This window comes from Eretmochelys imbricata, chromosome 13, assembly GCF_965152235.1.
Source record: "Eretmochelys imbricata isolate rEreImb1 chromosome 13, rEreImb1.hap1, whole genome shotgun sequence".
NCBI lineage: Eukaryota > Metazoa > Chordata > Testudines > Cheloniidae > Eretmochelys > Eretmochelys imbricata.
In genome coordinates this window covers 26,885,019-26,901,932 of record NC_135584.1, presented here as the reverse complement: position 1 = coordinate 26,901,932, position 16,914 = coordinate 26,885,019, and the positions used below count along the sequence as shown (strand labels likewise).

Genomic DNA, 16,914 nt, shown 5'->3' with positions numbered 1-16,914 from the left:
TTCCCTCTTTCAATATTGTGTCATGAAGATCAATGTGACTGAATTTCATTTTTCCTCTTTCATTAAACTTTGCGTTCATATAACAGTGGAACTGCCGTACTTCTCCACAGAAATTCATGTTCAAGTCAACAGGATATGAGTCAACTAGCTTTTGGGAACCTTGTGAATATTGTTCGTCAGATAAGTCCATATTGTTTAGAAAAGAAAATCTATGTGATATTTCTTTGTACACTTCACCTCTCCTCTTCATATGAGTTTCAAGTGTATCAATTATAGCGTAATAAGTAGATACGCGAAATTTGCCTCTAGGATTCAATGCTGTTTCTGTTGCACTGCTATCATTTGCTTGTTTTTTCCTGATTCACTTGCGGGACTGGGCTTCTTTGTAGTTAGTATCAGGCAAGATATCTTTTGATATGTCTTCAAATCTTTCGAAATCATTCCTCAAAGTATGTAAGTGGTCTGCTAATGATTGACAGATGTCTGCACATGTTTTCAAATCCAATTCAAATCCAATTCTTTTTCTTGGAGAGCTTGACTTGTGTGGTAAAAGTGTTGTAAAATTTCATTCCACATGGTCAACATGAATACAAACTCTAGTTCAGTGTGGCTTTTCAAATTGAGGAATGTTATAAATCGTTCAACTGGTTTTCGATCTGTGGGAGACACATATCTTAGTACAATACTCAATTGTTCAATATGTGAAAGATCAGGTGTAGAGTCAACAGATAAACTGGAGTACCCAGCAGTACTTATTTCATCCACAACAGCTGAAAGAACTTTGTCACTCATTAGACCAATGAGTTCATCATATATTGTCTTGGATAAGTATGATGGGTTACCTTTGCCAGCATCCCCATATTTTGAGATATGGCCTGCTAAAAATGGGTCAAACTGACCCACAATCCCAAGAAATTTCCATTATGCAATGTTCCAGATGTGTCATTTGATCCCCGGAAAGGCAGACCACATTCAGCTAATGTTTGAATAAAGGCTATAACACGCTGCAAGACATGTTGCCAGTATTCATGCTCCCCTTTAATTTGTTCTTCCAATTTTTGTGTCAATCCAAAGCACTGTCTTTGATTTAAATATGTCAACATTGAATCTCTGTGAGTAGTGCTGTTTTCATGTTGTTCAATTAAAACAGTGTTCCTCCAGTCACTAGATCCATCTGCAGCAAACCGGGATGTTGAAGGTTTATATGCAAAAATTTTGCAAAGAAAACAGTACACAGACCCTGTTGATGGTGAATACAGTAGCCATTCTTGAGTGTATTTCTCACCATTCACTTTCATGCCAAAACGTATTTTTTGTGGACAATATCTTGTTTGTTTGCCATTGGTAAAAGTCCGACGTGATTTCTCAAATGGCCCGGTGTGGTGTTGACAGTCATTTGGTCCATGATCTATCCAGTAAGCAACATCATCGGTACTAAAATCAACCCACATGCCAGGATCTTTTCTCCTATTATTTACAGCATGAGCAAGTTCAGTCTCTGACACAGCCATACCTTCTAGAACAACGTCTGTTTTACCACCAGGAGTAGGATGATCAGTTACAGTCTCTGACACATCCCCATGTTCTGGAATGGGGTTTGTTTCACCAGTAGAAGAAGGGTCAGTCTCTGAAACACCTACAGCTTTTGGAACAATGTCTGTGCTACTGAGAGAAGATGTTACTTCTGTTGGATTCGCTTTGAAAAATGATGTCAGCTTTGGAAGATTTTGGAAAATTTCACTAGTTTTTTGTTTCTTTTCTTCCACCAGTTTATGTTTCTGTGCTCCACTCAGTTCGTTACGTTTCATCCTGCCCCTTATCTCAGTTATCTGAACTTAAAAAAAAAAAAAAAAATTACACAATGTACACTATTTTATGTATATATATAATATATATATATAGGAAAGAAAAAATGAATCAAGTACATATAACTCAGAAGAATATAACAATAATAAAACATAAATTTATTGCAATACATGACAGGATCTGATTTCCTCGCATTATTTCAATCTACGTTAGTAGGATGCCCCCCTGGTTTAGGTGGGGATAAGTAATAAAAAGAGAACAGAAAAATGGGGGAAGAGTATGGAGTGGAGTGTAAGGAAGTCTAACAAAGTTCTGGTTTTTCCCATGATGACTACTTCGACGCTTTTTTTGAAATATTACATTTTTTCCAAAAGAAATCTCTTTTTTTTTTTTTTGGTGCCCCCTGCTTTGCTGGTGCCCTAAGCACGTGCTTAGTCTGCCTATTGGGTAATCCAGCCCTGCTGCTACTCTAAAGTTGGGGCCTGAGGGTGAAGTATGGAGCTTCCCGCTTGAGGAAATTATTACAAGGGAAATGAAATGACCATGCACCTGGGCTCTGTGGGTAAGGCCAAGATACCGTGATGACCCGTCCCGGTTGGAACTAGCACAGCTACCTGCTGACAGGTGTGGGCGACATAAACCAAAATCAGGGGGGCAGACATTGCTGCAAGTTGAGTAAGGTACAAAATGTGACCCTCACGATACCTGTTCCAGGGGCGCCAGCATGTGGGTTCTGGGCCTCTCCCTGCCTTAAGGGGACTGGCAGCAAGTGGGTCCTGACATAATCAGCCCAAGCCTTCTCAGTGGTTTCCAAAGTCAAGGGGTGAAGATGCAGGCTGGATTTTCAAAGGCTCTGTCTAAAATAGACCTAGTAAATGTGCAACTGCATCTGGTACCCCCTCCAGATTTGCTGGCAGCACATTCGTGCATGCCATTTCGGTAGATGTGCACCTCTCCCGTTGGTGCTCAAAGCTGCCCAAGTGTTCACACATATGCCCATTGGCACATGCCAACACAGGGTCCGCATATACAGATCCAACATCCAAAGTCAGTTTGGGACTTTGTAATTGTCCTGGGATGTGGACTTGCAGGCCTGCGCTGGGAACATCAGCGGGCTCCTGTGAGTTCTGGTATGGACAGCAGCAGCCCTGCTCCCAGACTCTGCTGGCCTAAGCAATCAAAGCTCTGTGTGCAGGAATGGGACACAGTAATTTGTTCCGAGAAAGGAAAGTTACAGTGCTGCTGGCTAGTGGCTGGGAATGGGGAGTGTAACATGGAGACTGAGGGGAGCTCTGCTAGCCAGGAACTGTTTGAGCCTTACAACAGTGGTTCCCAGCTCATGCTGGCTTCATACCAGTTCCACCCAGGCCACAGTCTAACCTCCTGTCTCCCCCTTATTGTTGGTACCACCTCGCCCAATGGCATGATCAGTAACTTGCAGCAGGAAGTGAATCACGTCAGAAAGGCAGGCCAGAGAAGGAGGGAGCAGGTTACTGCTGGGACAGCAAAGAGGCAATGGGCTTTTCCCAAAAGTCTCAACCTGTCCCACTTGCCAGTAGTCAGTGTTTCTTGGACAGGGCCCCTGGAATTCCACCTGGCCCCCAGTGAGTGGAGCAGGCTGGCGGGCAGCCCCAGGATTTCCATGCAGTGGGTTTACATGTGTGCATAATATTTATACAGTTACAACAGCCTCCAGCTCTAACTCCTGTTGGGAGTGCACTGCTAGCTGCCCCAGTTATATCCCATCTCATTTCCTAGGATGTCCCATTTAAGCAGTCCCCCGTCTCTTCAGTGGCTCCGAACAGTTTCCGTGTTGACACCCCAGATTATCCCTGATTGCATCCCCACCATCCCAGTCACTGGGAGATTTCCACAGTGTTGCTGTGGCTGCCAAGCTCTGTTAGGGCTGAAGGTTTTGTGACTAATCCAAAATCTTTTTTAAAAACCAATCAAACGCTAATATGTAAAATAACAACATGGAATAAAGCCTGTCCTTCTCCCTCTCTTCTTTGAAGTGAAATGCAATGAGCTGCAGACAATCAAAACCGAGCTGACACAGATCAAATCCAACATTGATGCTCTTCTGGGCAGATTGGAGCAGATTGCTGAAGAACAGAAATCATGCACAGGTCAGTTAGCTGCTCATAATGGCACTGAGAGAGGGCAAGGAGCTCAAACGCAGAGCAGCCCATTTCAAAACCAGTTATTTCGACTTTGCAGGCCATTCTTTGGGCACTTGAGGCCTGTATTCTTGTATTGGCTGTTACTTTAAGTTATTACCCCATTGGATCACCACTTTCTAAGATGCTGTTATTTTGTGTTTATATAGCACCTAGAGCATGCTGGGTACACTGCAGACCAAAATGGATATGAGGTGCCTGCCCTGAGGAGTTTGAAATCCATATTTCTGCTAACTGGTGAAATTGTCGCACACAATGGTTTTTGCGTGTTTCTGGTGTAAATTCAGTTTTGCCTGAAATTGAAATCCACAACTCTGTGGGCTTTAAGCTTCAGACTTGATCCATGTTTGAGTGAAGACTCAATCCATGCTCACTCAAAAATTGTCCTATTTCAAGCAAAAAAGAAAGGAAAAAGAGAAATGGTATGCTTCCCCTTCCTCTCACCCCCCCCCCGCCCACCATCCACAAATCTGGACCCCCCTTAAAAATCACAAGAAAACGTGGTGAATCTTGATTCTGAAATCCAGCACTGCCAACCCCACAAGTTTCAGAAAGCATGTCAGGTCCCCAGAAATCATGAGCTTCACTTTTAAATCAGGAAAATTTCAAAAATAATGAATTGGGGGGCAGGGGTTCCTAGCTTTCTGGTTTCTGAGCCCTGGGGATACACTAGGGTCATGTTTTCAAGCTTTTCTATGTAGCCAAGATGGCTAGAAACAAACTTGCCATTTTAAAAGAAAGCTGAGATATTCACCAAATATTTAAAGACATTTAGGTGCCTAAAGATACAGAGAGGTGCCTAAATGCCTTTTAAAGCATGGGCACTTTTGAAAATCCTGCTAGACACCATTGCATTGTTAGGTGTCTAAATACCTTTGACAATCTAGCTCATCGTCACATGATTCGAGGAGCTGGGGCTTCAAGTATCATGAGACTTGTGATAAAATTGTGAGAATTGGCAATGCTGAGTCATCCTTTCAAATTTCATTGCTAAATGTTCCTATGCCTCCAGTCCCTGCTAACGCTCCCACCTGAGTTGGCATTCAGGGTTGCCAATTTCGGCTGTAAGTATTACGGGAGGTTTCATAACATGACATCATCTTTAATTTAAAATTAATCTTTAATTCCTGGAAAGTCCAGGACAATCCTGGAGGGTTTGCAACCCTAGTTGGCAAAGATTTGGGTGTGGATGCCCTGATAACCCTGACCTGGCTCTCAAGAGTGGCCTGAGCTATGTAGCTGGCCAGGTTGGAAAAAGTTTTCAGAGCCACCCCCCACAGTGGCTGAGCAGAAAACAAACCCAAAACAAAACAACCCAACAAACCCCACAGCTGGCCAATCAGCCGAGAAAAATAACAATGAAAAAGGCTGGCCAATCAGAGCAGAGCAAGAAAAAAAAGGCACCGCGCAACAGTGCCCCCTGGATGTTGGTGCCCAATGCAACAGCCCTGCCCGCCCTTAGAGCTGGCTCTGTTGAGTTGGTTTAGCTTGAGGCAGAGCCAATGTGCATCCAAGCACTCAGTGATCTCGCTTGCTTTTACTTTTAACAATTCAGGCCCCAGTCCTGCAAAGACTTAAACAGGGGGGTTAACCCTACACACTGCAAATAGCCCCATTGACTTTAAAGGGACGAGTCAAGTCAACTCAGGCATATGAGTCTTTGCATGGTCAGGGCCTCAGTCTAGGGGAAGCATGCTCCCAGCCATAGGCACTAATCGATTTCTCCTTCAGAGTTAGCAGCAGAGACAGCCAACTTCTTTGCCAAAGGGGTAAGATTCCAAATTCTTAAACAGACACTACAATCCAGTTGGTAAACGCCCTGACTGTCAGGGTGCGGTATAAGTGCCCAGGCTACAGCGCCTTAGTCAATTTGTATTCCTCTGATGATAGGACATGGTGATTCCAGCTACAGCCAGTAGAGTTGTTTTACTCGACTGGTTTGCTGTATTATGTTTTTCACTAAGGCACGGAATTCTCCCCTATTGCAGAGGTCAAGCACATGGGCTAGTCACCGCTTCTTAAACCCTATGTGAGGACTTGGGTGGTGCAGAGGGTGAATTTAAGTGTACAAACTTCAGGAGAATGTTTATGGTGTTGGAAAATAGGCCCTTTGTAGCTCAGCCTGAGCTACTGGAATGGAGAAGACTCCTGCTCTTATTCCCATGCAAACGGACATTGGATCATGGAAAAGGGGGGAGAATGCTTAAAATACCCACAGCTGTGGAGCTGGGTGATTCTCAGAGTAGCTAACAGGACATGGATCCTGCTATCCCCCGATTTTGCTGGTTCAAATCCAGCCCAGGTTGGTAATGTAATGACTGAGAGTTGTGAGGAGCTATAGGGCGGGTCTCAGTGCAGATCCTAGTGGACAGGCATCCACCCCACAAAATCACCACTGAAGATTGGATGGGAGTCCCATCCTCGTTTGTGGAAGTGGTTCCTGAAGGTCAGAGTTGAGTCACTGGATCCAGTTCTCCCCACACACACACACCGGCGTGGGTTAGCTCCACCCGAGTAAGTGGAGTTATCCCAGTGTGGGAAGAGACGCATGCCGATTATTTATAAACTTGCTCCTCATGGGCTCTGACTATCTGACCCCCATTGGACTATTTGAGTGTAACTCCAAACTGTTCCTTCGCCTCCATTTCCTTTGCATCCTCCTGACCTTGCTGCCCCGGCTCTTGTCTCTCAGAGGTACGAAAGAAGGCAGATGGGAACAAAAGTGAGATCTCCCAGGACGACACAGCATCAGAGGCAGAAATCAATACGGAGGAGCCACTGAACGGGGAGGAGGGAGAAGAGGAGGGACTCACACGAGATGACTGTGAAGACGAACTGGTAAGCAACAATGGGAGAGGAACCCCCACCCTGCTAAGGGAATTAATCAACCAGCTCTAATTTTACTGGTGCTTATTAAAACCACTGGAAAAATTCATTTTTCCTTCTTAAAAATAAATCACTATCTTTAATGCTGTGATTGTTTGCAGCTGTATTCCCCTACCCCAGCCCTTCCTCCATGATGGAAAGCATTACATTAATTGCAGTACGCAGAGATGCTGTAGAAAAATGGCTAGCTTTGCATATTCAGGCCATGTTTATTTGTGCTTTTGTAACAATTAATCCCTGGTTTGTACAAATTGCTTTGCTCCGTAATAAATGATTCTGAGATGTGCTGGAGCATGTAGCACAGATATGTTATTACAGCACCACATTCATAATGATTTGCATTTGCAGAGTGTCTTTCATCCAGACAGAGCCCAAATTCTCACAGCAGGTTGCAAAATCTGTAGAAGCAGAGCCTTCACCCACCACTGAAATGTGGCCACCTCTGGGGAATTATGGCAGCTGTTTCTCAGCACAGGTCCTGGGCCTCAACCCAGCAAAACATTGACACATGCTTAAGTTTTAGCATGTGGGCTCTGATTCAGGAAAGCACTGAAGCATGCACTTATTCCCATCCCAACTAAAGGCAGCACTTAAGCATGTGCTTAACTTTACACATGTGCTTAAGTTCCATTGACTTCAGTGGGATTGAAACATGTGCTTAATATGAAGTACATGTTTAACGGTATGCTGTATGGATCTGGGGTTGTGACTACTCCCATTGAAGCCAACTGGGCTATTCGCCCAGTAGTAGTTAAGCATCTACTTAAGTGCTTTGCAAGATTAGGACCCTGCTTAGATACTACCGTGATAGGAGCCTTTGCAATGCATATTATAATTAGAGAAAGCTCAGTTGTTTCCCCAAATTAAGGTTAAAGCAAGACTCTGATAATGAACACACACAGTCCTCTAACTTAGTGAAAAAGTTCTCAAAGGCCCTGCCACTTGTCAGGCTGCATCTTACCACCAGATGGCATTTTCTCACAAACTTTAAGGCACAAACTTTAAATCACAAATGCCATTTTCAAGATATTTTAATCCCAAAATTGCAATGTTTAAACATTTCTGCAATAACTTCCAATGGGTTTTTTTTGCTCCTTCCATTCTATGTATCCCTTGACTTACAAACATCAGAACTAGAGCCAGGTGAAATTTTTCATCTGAAACTTTTTTTGCTGAACATGCAGATTCATGTCAACTGAAATATTTCATGAATTCATGTTGATTTCGCCAAACTGTTTTGGTTGAAAAGAAGCCTAAAAAAATTCTGAAAAAAATCAAAATGTTTCCATTTTTCAGTGCAAAATGACTTTTTGTTCAGAAATGGACTTCTTTTTAAAAAATGTATAGTTTAAAAAAGCTGGAAAATGAAACAAAGCATTCTGTTTCATGTTGAATATAACATTGCCTTCGACCTGCAACAAATGATTTTTCTTTTTGGTTTTCCAAAATTTTCAAAAAACAATTGTTTCGAGTCAGCCCAAAACATACAATTTTTTTTTTTTAAACAGCCAGTGAACCAAAAAAAATACAGGTATTCACACCACTTTAACCAGAACAGTCCTCATCTGTTGGTGTCCCTGAAGATCGGGGCCTTTTATTACTTTTTCTCAGAAGTCTCTCATACCTAAAAAAGTTATTCACCCCTGGTCTGATTTATAGGTTTGCCACCTTTCTAATTTCTGGTAACCGGACCCCTGAGGCCCTGCCCTTGCTCTGCCTCTTCCCTGAAGCCCCCACTCCCCCTCTCCCCCCCCCCCGCCCTCTTTGCCACCTCTTTCCCCGAGGCCTGGCCCCCATCGCTCGCTCCTCTCCCCCATCCCCCCATCGCTTGCTGCATTGTCTGAAGGAGCCTGCCTGCAGTTAGGAAGCGGCCCTGGCTGAGCAGGGTTTGGCATGGGTTAATGACCCTGTGTCTCCCCTGCCCCTGCGATAACCAGACTTTTGGTTTGGGTGCCATTTAGGGTTGCCAGGTCCCCAAAAACCAGGCATCAGGCAACCCTAAATGGCACCCAGACCCAGAAACCAAAACCTGGATTGTCTGGGTGAAAGCCAGATGGATGCAACCCCAGTTCAGATAGGCCACATATCTTAAACTGTTAGCTCGTGAGGTGCAGGGACTGAATCTTCCTGTGTGTGTACAGCACCTTGCACAATGAGGCCTTGATCCTGACTGGAGCCTCTGTTCTCTACCGCAATAAGCATCTTCTTTGTTTGACACATAACTTTACATGTAGCTTCTTTTGCATATGTCATTTACATAGAGAATGTGGGGTGAAGTCCTATGACCGTTGTTATACAAGGAGTCAGAGTAGATGATCATCATGATCTGCTATGGTCTTAAAATCTGAGTCTATGAGCCAGTCACTTTATGCCTCAGCAGATACAAATAAGCTTTAGCCGAATGAGTTGCCCTTCTGCACACCTTTTGAGAAGCATCTTCCAAGGGTCTCATCCAAAGCCCATGGAAATGGATGGGATCCCTTCCATTGCCTTTAATGGGCTTTGGGTCAGGCCTGTATTACATAGCTTAGAAGGTGTGTAGGAGGGGAGCTCCATTGCTGCAGACTTCGCAAGATGCTCAATACAGGAGTTGCCCCTGCATGTCTCCTAAGGTGAGGGCGCATCTCTTGTGACCATCCATCTCCTCAGGCGAGGAGTTCATTGAGCAAAAGCTCATGCATCTAAATTTGATGCATAAAACGGACGACACTAGCCACATAAGTAATGTATAGGTTAAGAAGTGAATATTTAGCTCTTATAGAGCACTTTTCCTCAGTAGATTGCAAACATGCTTTACAAAGGAGGTTGATAGTGTTAGCCCCATTTTACAGATGGTGAAACTGAGGCAAGATATGTAAATTGATTTGTCCAAGATTAGAGGTCAGAGTTGGGAATAGAACCCATTGGAACAATTTACCAAGGATTGTGGTGGACCCCCTATCACTGGCTATTTTTAAATCAAGATTGGATGTTTTTCTAAATGATCTGCTCTAGGAATTATGTTGGGACAGTTCTCTGGCCTGTGTTATATGGGAGGTCAGACTAGATGATCATAATGGTCCCTTTGGGTCTTGGACTCTACGAATAAATGAACTCAGATCTCCTGAATCTCAGTTCAGTGCACGCTATCCGCTAGGCCACACTGCCAAAAAGCGTATGGAAATATTTAACAATGGTATTGGCTAAGGCTGTAACATTTAAATGAACCTAGGGGAGTTAGACACCAAACACCCATTGAAAGTCAATAGAAGTAGGGCACCTACCTCCTTTGTCCCTGTGGAAATCCCACAATAGAAGTTTAGTAACTACACAAATGCCATATTCTGCCCGTGGTGTTTGTGCCAGTTTCTCCTGGACCCCGGCGGGATTGGGGTGATCGAGCCCTAAATTTAATACCCCAGTCCACAGACCTCAAATAGAAATGGAACTGGGCCCTCTCACGGAATGGGTTAGATGCCCTGGCCTTAGGAGGCATCTCCAGCCCTGTAGAGTTCAGAAGGTGAGCAGGATGGGTGCCTGCAGCAGGTCTGCACGGCCAAGCCGCCAGCGTGGCTTGGTTGGGGTGCCAGAGAAGCAGCGAGCATGGCAATGCAGGGAGAGGCAGTCTGCATGTTTCGGGCCAAATTCCCTGCAGATGTAAATGGCTGCAGCTCCATGGACTTTGATGGAATTTGGCTTATTTACTTGAACAGCGAATTTGGGCCCTCGAGGCTAGATCCACAAAGGGGACTTAGGCTTACCTTAGCAATGGCTAACTTTACGTCCCCTGCTGCCCAGCAGACCTCAGGTCTCCCATCTCCCATGAGTGCCCTAGCCTTGTTCCACTTTGTCTAAAATACTTAAATGTTCATTGGAGCAGGGATTTGAATGTGACTCGCATCCCAGGTGAGTGCCCAGACCACTGAGCTCTAGAGTTATTCTCTCAGAGCTTGTCTACACTTACCGGAGGATCGATGCTGCAGCGATCGACGCATCGGCGGTCGATTTAGCGTGAAGACCCACTAAATTGACCGCCGATCGCTCTCCCGTTGACTCCTGTACTCCACCAGATCAAGAAGAGTAGGGGGAGTCGACGGGAGAGTCGACGTCACATAGTGTGGATCCTGCGGTAAGTAGATCTAAGCTACATCAACTTGAGTTATTCTGTTCACATAACTCAAATTGCGTAGCTTATATCGTCTTTTCCCTTTAGTGTAGACAAGGCCTCACTCTCTCCGGCTTGTGCCTACTTTGATGAGGTCTGGTGCCTTTGCTATGCATGATAAAGAGATCCCGTGGCACCATTTCTTGCTATCACATATTCATCACAAGAATGATCTTTCATTTGATGCAAGAGGGCTGGAACAATTTTTATAGTGGGGGTGCTGCTGATGGAAACCATGGATTTGGTGTTTGTTTTTCCTACTTCAAGCCGGGGTGGGGGGGAAGCAGCACCCCCAACACTCCTAGTTCCAGCACCACTGATTTGATGTGTATTCACTTGCATACCTTTCTGCATTCACTACCAGCCACATTAGGCTTTGCAATGGGCACTGATTCTAGCCAGAATGCACTTATGCATTGCTGTTTTGATTCTAGTTACTGTCAAGGTGGCCTCTTCATTCTCAGCCTCTGATTTCAGTAGCTTATAATTTCCTGAAATAACTCCCTTTGGGGTCAAAAATAGAACATGTTTGTTCTCAACCCAGAAGGTGAACGTGTTTGGAGAAGACCTCAGCAGCTGCTCTGGCAAACTGCGGACCCAATTCTCCTTTCACTTACAGAGCTTTTAGAAGGCTGGTTCTCTACTGAGTTCAGTGGAGTTACTCTGATTGATACCCAGAGTGACTGAGATCAGAATTGGACCCTAAATATTTGCCAAGGCAATTTTTGGTCAAATGGAAAAATGCATTTTCCCTATTTATTATCAGAATTATTTTTTGAAAAACTAAACAAGGACTGTTAAAACAAACTAACCCTGGCTCATATTTGTGAGGTGCATTTCCCACTGCAAGCAATGGGAGCTGTGAGGAAGCAGTCTTTCTTGGGGATTGGCTCTCTGCTAATGCAGTGTTGAGGTTGCCGTTTTAATTGCACAGGTGTCTGGGAATTCAGAACTACATTTTCCACATGAAATTTTCACTCATCCCCCCAGCACGTAATCATTACCATCGGGGTCATTGTTACCTGATTTCAGAATAGAGGGTTAAATCCTGCAGACTCAATTAATCCAAAACTCCCATTGCATTGACTGGGTGTTTTACCAGAGTAAAGATTAGGTAAAGACAGCAGCATTAGCCCCCACTGTATGTGCAAGAATATAAATCACTACAGGTGAGCATTTACATTTTAGAAAGAGTTGCCAGTTAAATATACTGTAAAATAGTGACTTGGGGGGAAACTTACAAAAATACATACCCCCTTATTTACAAAAGCTATGATATTATACAGTAATTGCCCCCAAAATGGCAGTCACATTAATGTAACCCATATTGTTTTGAATATTACTTTTGAATACTATAGTGTTATTGGTTTTGATGGCTGAGTAAAGGCAGAAAACAGGCTCCTGGAGGAGAGAGTTGCAGCGTGAAAAGATGGGTTAAAAAACTGCAGCTCTTACAAGAACCATAAACGGAAAACATCTGGTCCGGCCATGCACTTTGCAGAAGGCAACAAGCGGTAAAAAGACCATTATAGAGTGAAGGCAAATCTAGAACAGGTCCAACAAAAACAGGAGAAAGTCAAAGCCCATCCCTGCAGCAGGATGGAGGAGAGAAAAAGCAAGGGACATACAGGCCAGCGGGAAGACAGAATATAGCAACCACTGAACAGACTGGAGGCAAAAGGCTGCCACTCTGCTGACTAAATCAATGAGCCCCTGGCCCCCTGCATCTAATGGCAGGAACAACAAAGCAGGGTGCAGCCAGTGGTAATTATTCAAACAAATATGCCTCAGAATCTGATCCAAAAGGCCCGGGGCAGGGGGACACTAGCCCAGGCCACCTGTGGACACAAGACTGTTGGCAATCAAAACCCATCCCTGAAAAGAGAATCCAGGAAGGAGCCATTTCAGATCTGAAAAAGACCCCCAACCCATTAAACCCAGAGGTGCCCCATTGCAACTGTTGGGTCAACCAAGGGGGACCACAACACTGGCAAGAGCCCAATAAGATTGAATGGCTCTTAGCGCACTTCCTATCTAGCTGACTGGCTGGGACATCAGGAATCAGTGAGGACTCAGAGAGATCTTTGTCCTCTTCATCTCCCTCATGCTCCATCAGCTCAGAAGAACATTGAGCCACCACTCTAATATTCTCACCATTCACAAAGGAGGGAGATTCAGTGGGAGCAGCTGGCACACCAATTGTCCAAGAGTGGCAGGCAGTGCAGTCCCAGGCTGGGACCCAGCATCATCAGTGCAGCATGCAGGATTGGGGGCTTGAGGACTCACCAGGCCAGGGGAAGACAGCACCCCACTGGGAGTTCCAGGCATTGAGCTACCATCCAGTGCAATGCTATCCTCCTTCTCGGGGTACACAGCTCCATCCTCAGCCATTGCCAGCAGGTCAAGGGCCGTCAGAGTCTTAGCCCATTTAGAAACAGCCCTGCAAAAGTCGATCTCGTCAATCCGTTCTTCACCCCCATCTCTAGAACCTATTTCTGCTTCCTGCAAGGGAGGTGCTCCTCAATCTCCTGGACTCGCATCTGTCCAGCTGCAATTGACAGGGTCACAATAGAGGGTTCCTCTCTGGGAGCTGCTACCTGGACAACGGCAGGCCACATATGCTGAGTGAGGGGATAGAATCTGGCAGTACAGATGCAAGTTAATTGATGTCCCAGCACCCTCCACACTATCCGGGGGTCCCATATTCTAATCAGGAACCCCCGAGCCAGTCATGCATGGACAGGAACCCCTCAAGTGACCAGCAGTACCTCACAGGAAACACCATCTATAGGGTGCTTTAAAACCAGGTTCAAGGCTGTTTAGAACCACCTAAACCTAGTGGCAGAATGACATAACATATTTCACATCTGCATACTAACAGGAGAAACTCCCATCCCATAATGGAAGAGATCAGATACTAGCGTCTCACTCTGAAGAAAGTGGGGACATTACAGGAGTAAACTAGGGAAAAACTTGAACAAAAGATTCCTTGATCGGAGTCCTTCCAGCACCAAATTATTCACAAACTGCTCCTCGGCCAGTAAAATCACTATAGATTTGTTCATTCAAGAGGCATTTTTTATATTAGCATGGCCAATAACCTCACCTACACTCAGCAACACACTTCCCAGTGCAGGAGATAGCAGGCACACACCAAACTTAGTGCTTGCGGGTCAAACCACTAAACCCATCTGAAATCGATCCCATGAACCTGATCTGAAACCCCCACGATGCCCAAGGAGAAGGTCAGGGACCCAACAACACCCCTAAAACAATGAAACAGCAAGTAACAAAACAGAAACAAACACAGACTAACAGAAGCCCAGTTAGTGTGCACAGCATGCAACAAACATAGCATCGCCCTCAGAAGCTCCCACCATCCTGAGAGAGCTAGATCTGTGGTTAGAGCACTCCCTGGGGTGGTAGGAGCCCCAGGATCCAGTCCCCCTGCTCCAACGACTCTAATTTACCCAGAATGCAACAGCTTCAACAGGAGAGACTGAGAGGACATAAACAACAAGCAACCACCTGTAGGATCTGGCCGTTTGCTATGTTCCCTGCATGCTTTCAGTGCTGTGTGTGAATATCCATGCTAGGGACCCCAACTGTTGCTGCTTCCCAGTGACATTATATATTCCATCCATGTTCCTGGATGATTTGACACCTTCCCCACCCTCCATCTTTTCCACCATGGTCTGAGCTAATCATTGAACTCCCCGTGCTGGAACTGCCCAAGAGGAGGGGCTAATGTTGATTTCCTGTTTCTGTTTCTCTTTGCCTTTTCCCTCCCACCAGGAGAACAGCCATTACAGAGTTATGGAGGACGCCAGCCTACAGTAAGCAGGTACAGCTAGCGCAGCTCTCAAGTCTCCAAGGGTTGCATGCTGGATTCGGGGGAAACGTTTCCCCCTTATGTGTCTTAGCTTCTTTGGAAGATGCGTCGCCCAACAAACCCTGTGCATTTTCCCAGCACCAAGCCTGGCTGCTCAGCTGGGCTCTGGATTGACCCCTAAGTTCATCTCCTAAATCACACGGAGAGTGACGCTCCTGTTTTTCTCCCTCCTCTCTCGTAGTAGCACATTCAGAGCAGCGATGAACACCAGTGTGAGGAGAGCACGAGGTTATACCCTGGACTGGCATGCTGAGCCGGACAAGCATAAAATGCAGGGCTGCTGTCATCTCCGCCTGGCATTCCAAAGGAGAAACATGGACCGACATCTTCAACCCATCTGTAAAGCAAAAACAAAGAAAACCAGTCATCCAAGTGGATCCCTGCTCCTCAGAGCCCTGCTGCTGGCCTAGGCAGTGGACAAATACACGCTCCATGACCGTCACTGACCACTCTCTGGGATGGAGGTTGTATTGTAAAATGAATCGAGGATGTTGCAGAGCTGTCCTTAGAGGCGGGAAGACATAGCTAGTCGTAATCCAATAAAGAATTTAGTTCCTGAGGTAGAAGGGGCCGGCGTGTTTGTTAATTGGGGAAATGAGTATGTTGGTCTGGACAATTTGTAGTTTCACACATATGATCATGTTCATGAATGGGGCAGAGGGGCACCTTTCCTCCTCGGACCGATCACCTCGTTCCGAGTCCTTTTTACCCCATGAGCCACCTTGGATGCACGGTCACCTCCAAGTGTAAGGGAATTGGTACCATACCCCTTGTTCTGCACTGGGCTCCTTGGACCACCATGTCAGCACGAAGAGAGAGAAGGAAGCCATCGACAGGAGAATAGGTGAGCCAGAGCAGCAGAAACAGAGCACCTTTAGTCTTCAGAGGTCTGGTTTCTTAGCCATCCGACTGACAATGTGTAACTAAAGGGTAAGCAGGCAAACAGTCACTGTGGAATAAGGGGGTGTGGGTGAAAGTGGACCCAGGTGGCTAGTGTGACACCCTTTTATTGGACAATCAAACAGTTCAGGCTGAGGGGTGCGATGCCACCTCTTCCCCTCTGGCCCAATCCCCTATGGCAACATGGTCACACACAATCCCTCGCTCCAGCCTCCCTCTGGGCTTTCAAGGTCTGGCTGGGAGGCGGTGCGGGAGGGATGAGCTGGTCCCTGCACCAGACCCTGAAGGCTCCACTCTGCATCGATGTGTATTGCAATGGGGCTGGGGGGGGTATAGTAACTCACCTGAGCATAAAAGACTTGTGAGGGTTAGTGTCCGGCATGCTGGGCCTGAGGGAATTAGAGCATCCACTTCCCTCCCCACTCCTGAATTCACACTGCCCTTAGCCCACTCACAGCCCAGAAGACAAAGGTCAGCAGACATGGGTGGTTTCTTCAAATGAAACAGTCTGTAAAAGGACCCCCACTTCCCCATCTGTTGCACGGTCACAGATTCCCTCTTTATTGGGCTTATTCCTAGTCTCTGGCTTCAGAGGTTGATGGGGCTGAGACTCAGTCCACACTGCCATGCCAACCGGAGCCCCCCCGCACCCTCTCGAGTGCTGCCCATGTCTTCTCCTTGACCAACTCCAAGAAACTGGATGAAACAAAGCAGAACCACAGAGAGCCGCTTGAACAGTTTCCCAGCGGCATCCTGGTTTCTGCTCCAGCACTCAAACCCAGGCCTCTCACAGAGTCTTTAGGAGGGAGACAGAGTGGAAAGCAAGCCATGGGGCCGTGCTTCCCTCCCCGAAAGAGCCTGGCCTGCTTGTAAGCATGGCTTTTGAAGCACAACGTTTTACTTGCATTTCGTCGTTGGAAATAATCATGAGGGCTAAAAGGGACGACCATTCTTTTCTTTTCCTTCTCCTCTTCCTTCCATGTTTCAGTTCTGGTACTATTTGTTTGTCCATTGTGCTGTGCCGAGCCGTTGTAGCATTGTTGTCTAGGCTTTGAGAGATGAGCTGCAATTTTTTGCTATGAACTGACCATGATGCTAATATGTGG

General features: G+C 45.8%; 1 protein-coding gene across 1 annotated transcript in view; it reads left to right on the top strand.

The window, feature by feature from the left end:
• The window catches only part of RALY (RALY heterogeneous nuclear ribonucleoprotein), a 45,056-nt gene extending 29,895 nt beyond the window's left edge, over positions 1–15,161 (top strand). Inside the window, exons 5-7 of the mRNA XM_077832142.1 lie at positions 3,822–3,935; positions 6,679–6,824; positions 15,093–15,161. Of these exons, the coding sequence (XP_077688268.1) occupies positions 3,822–3,935; positions 6,679–6,824; positions 15,093–15,161 (329 nt within the window). The remainder of the gene's footprint in view (positions 1–3,821; positions 3,936–6,678; positions 6,825–15,092) is intronic.
• The last annotated feature ends 1,753 nt before the right edge of the window (positions 15,162–16,914 follow it).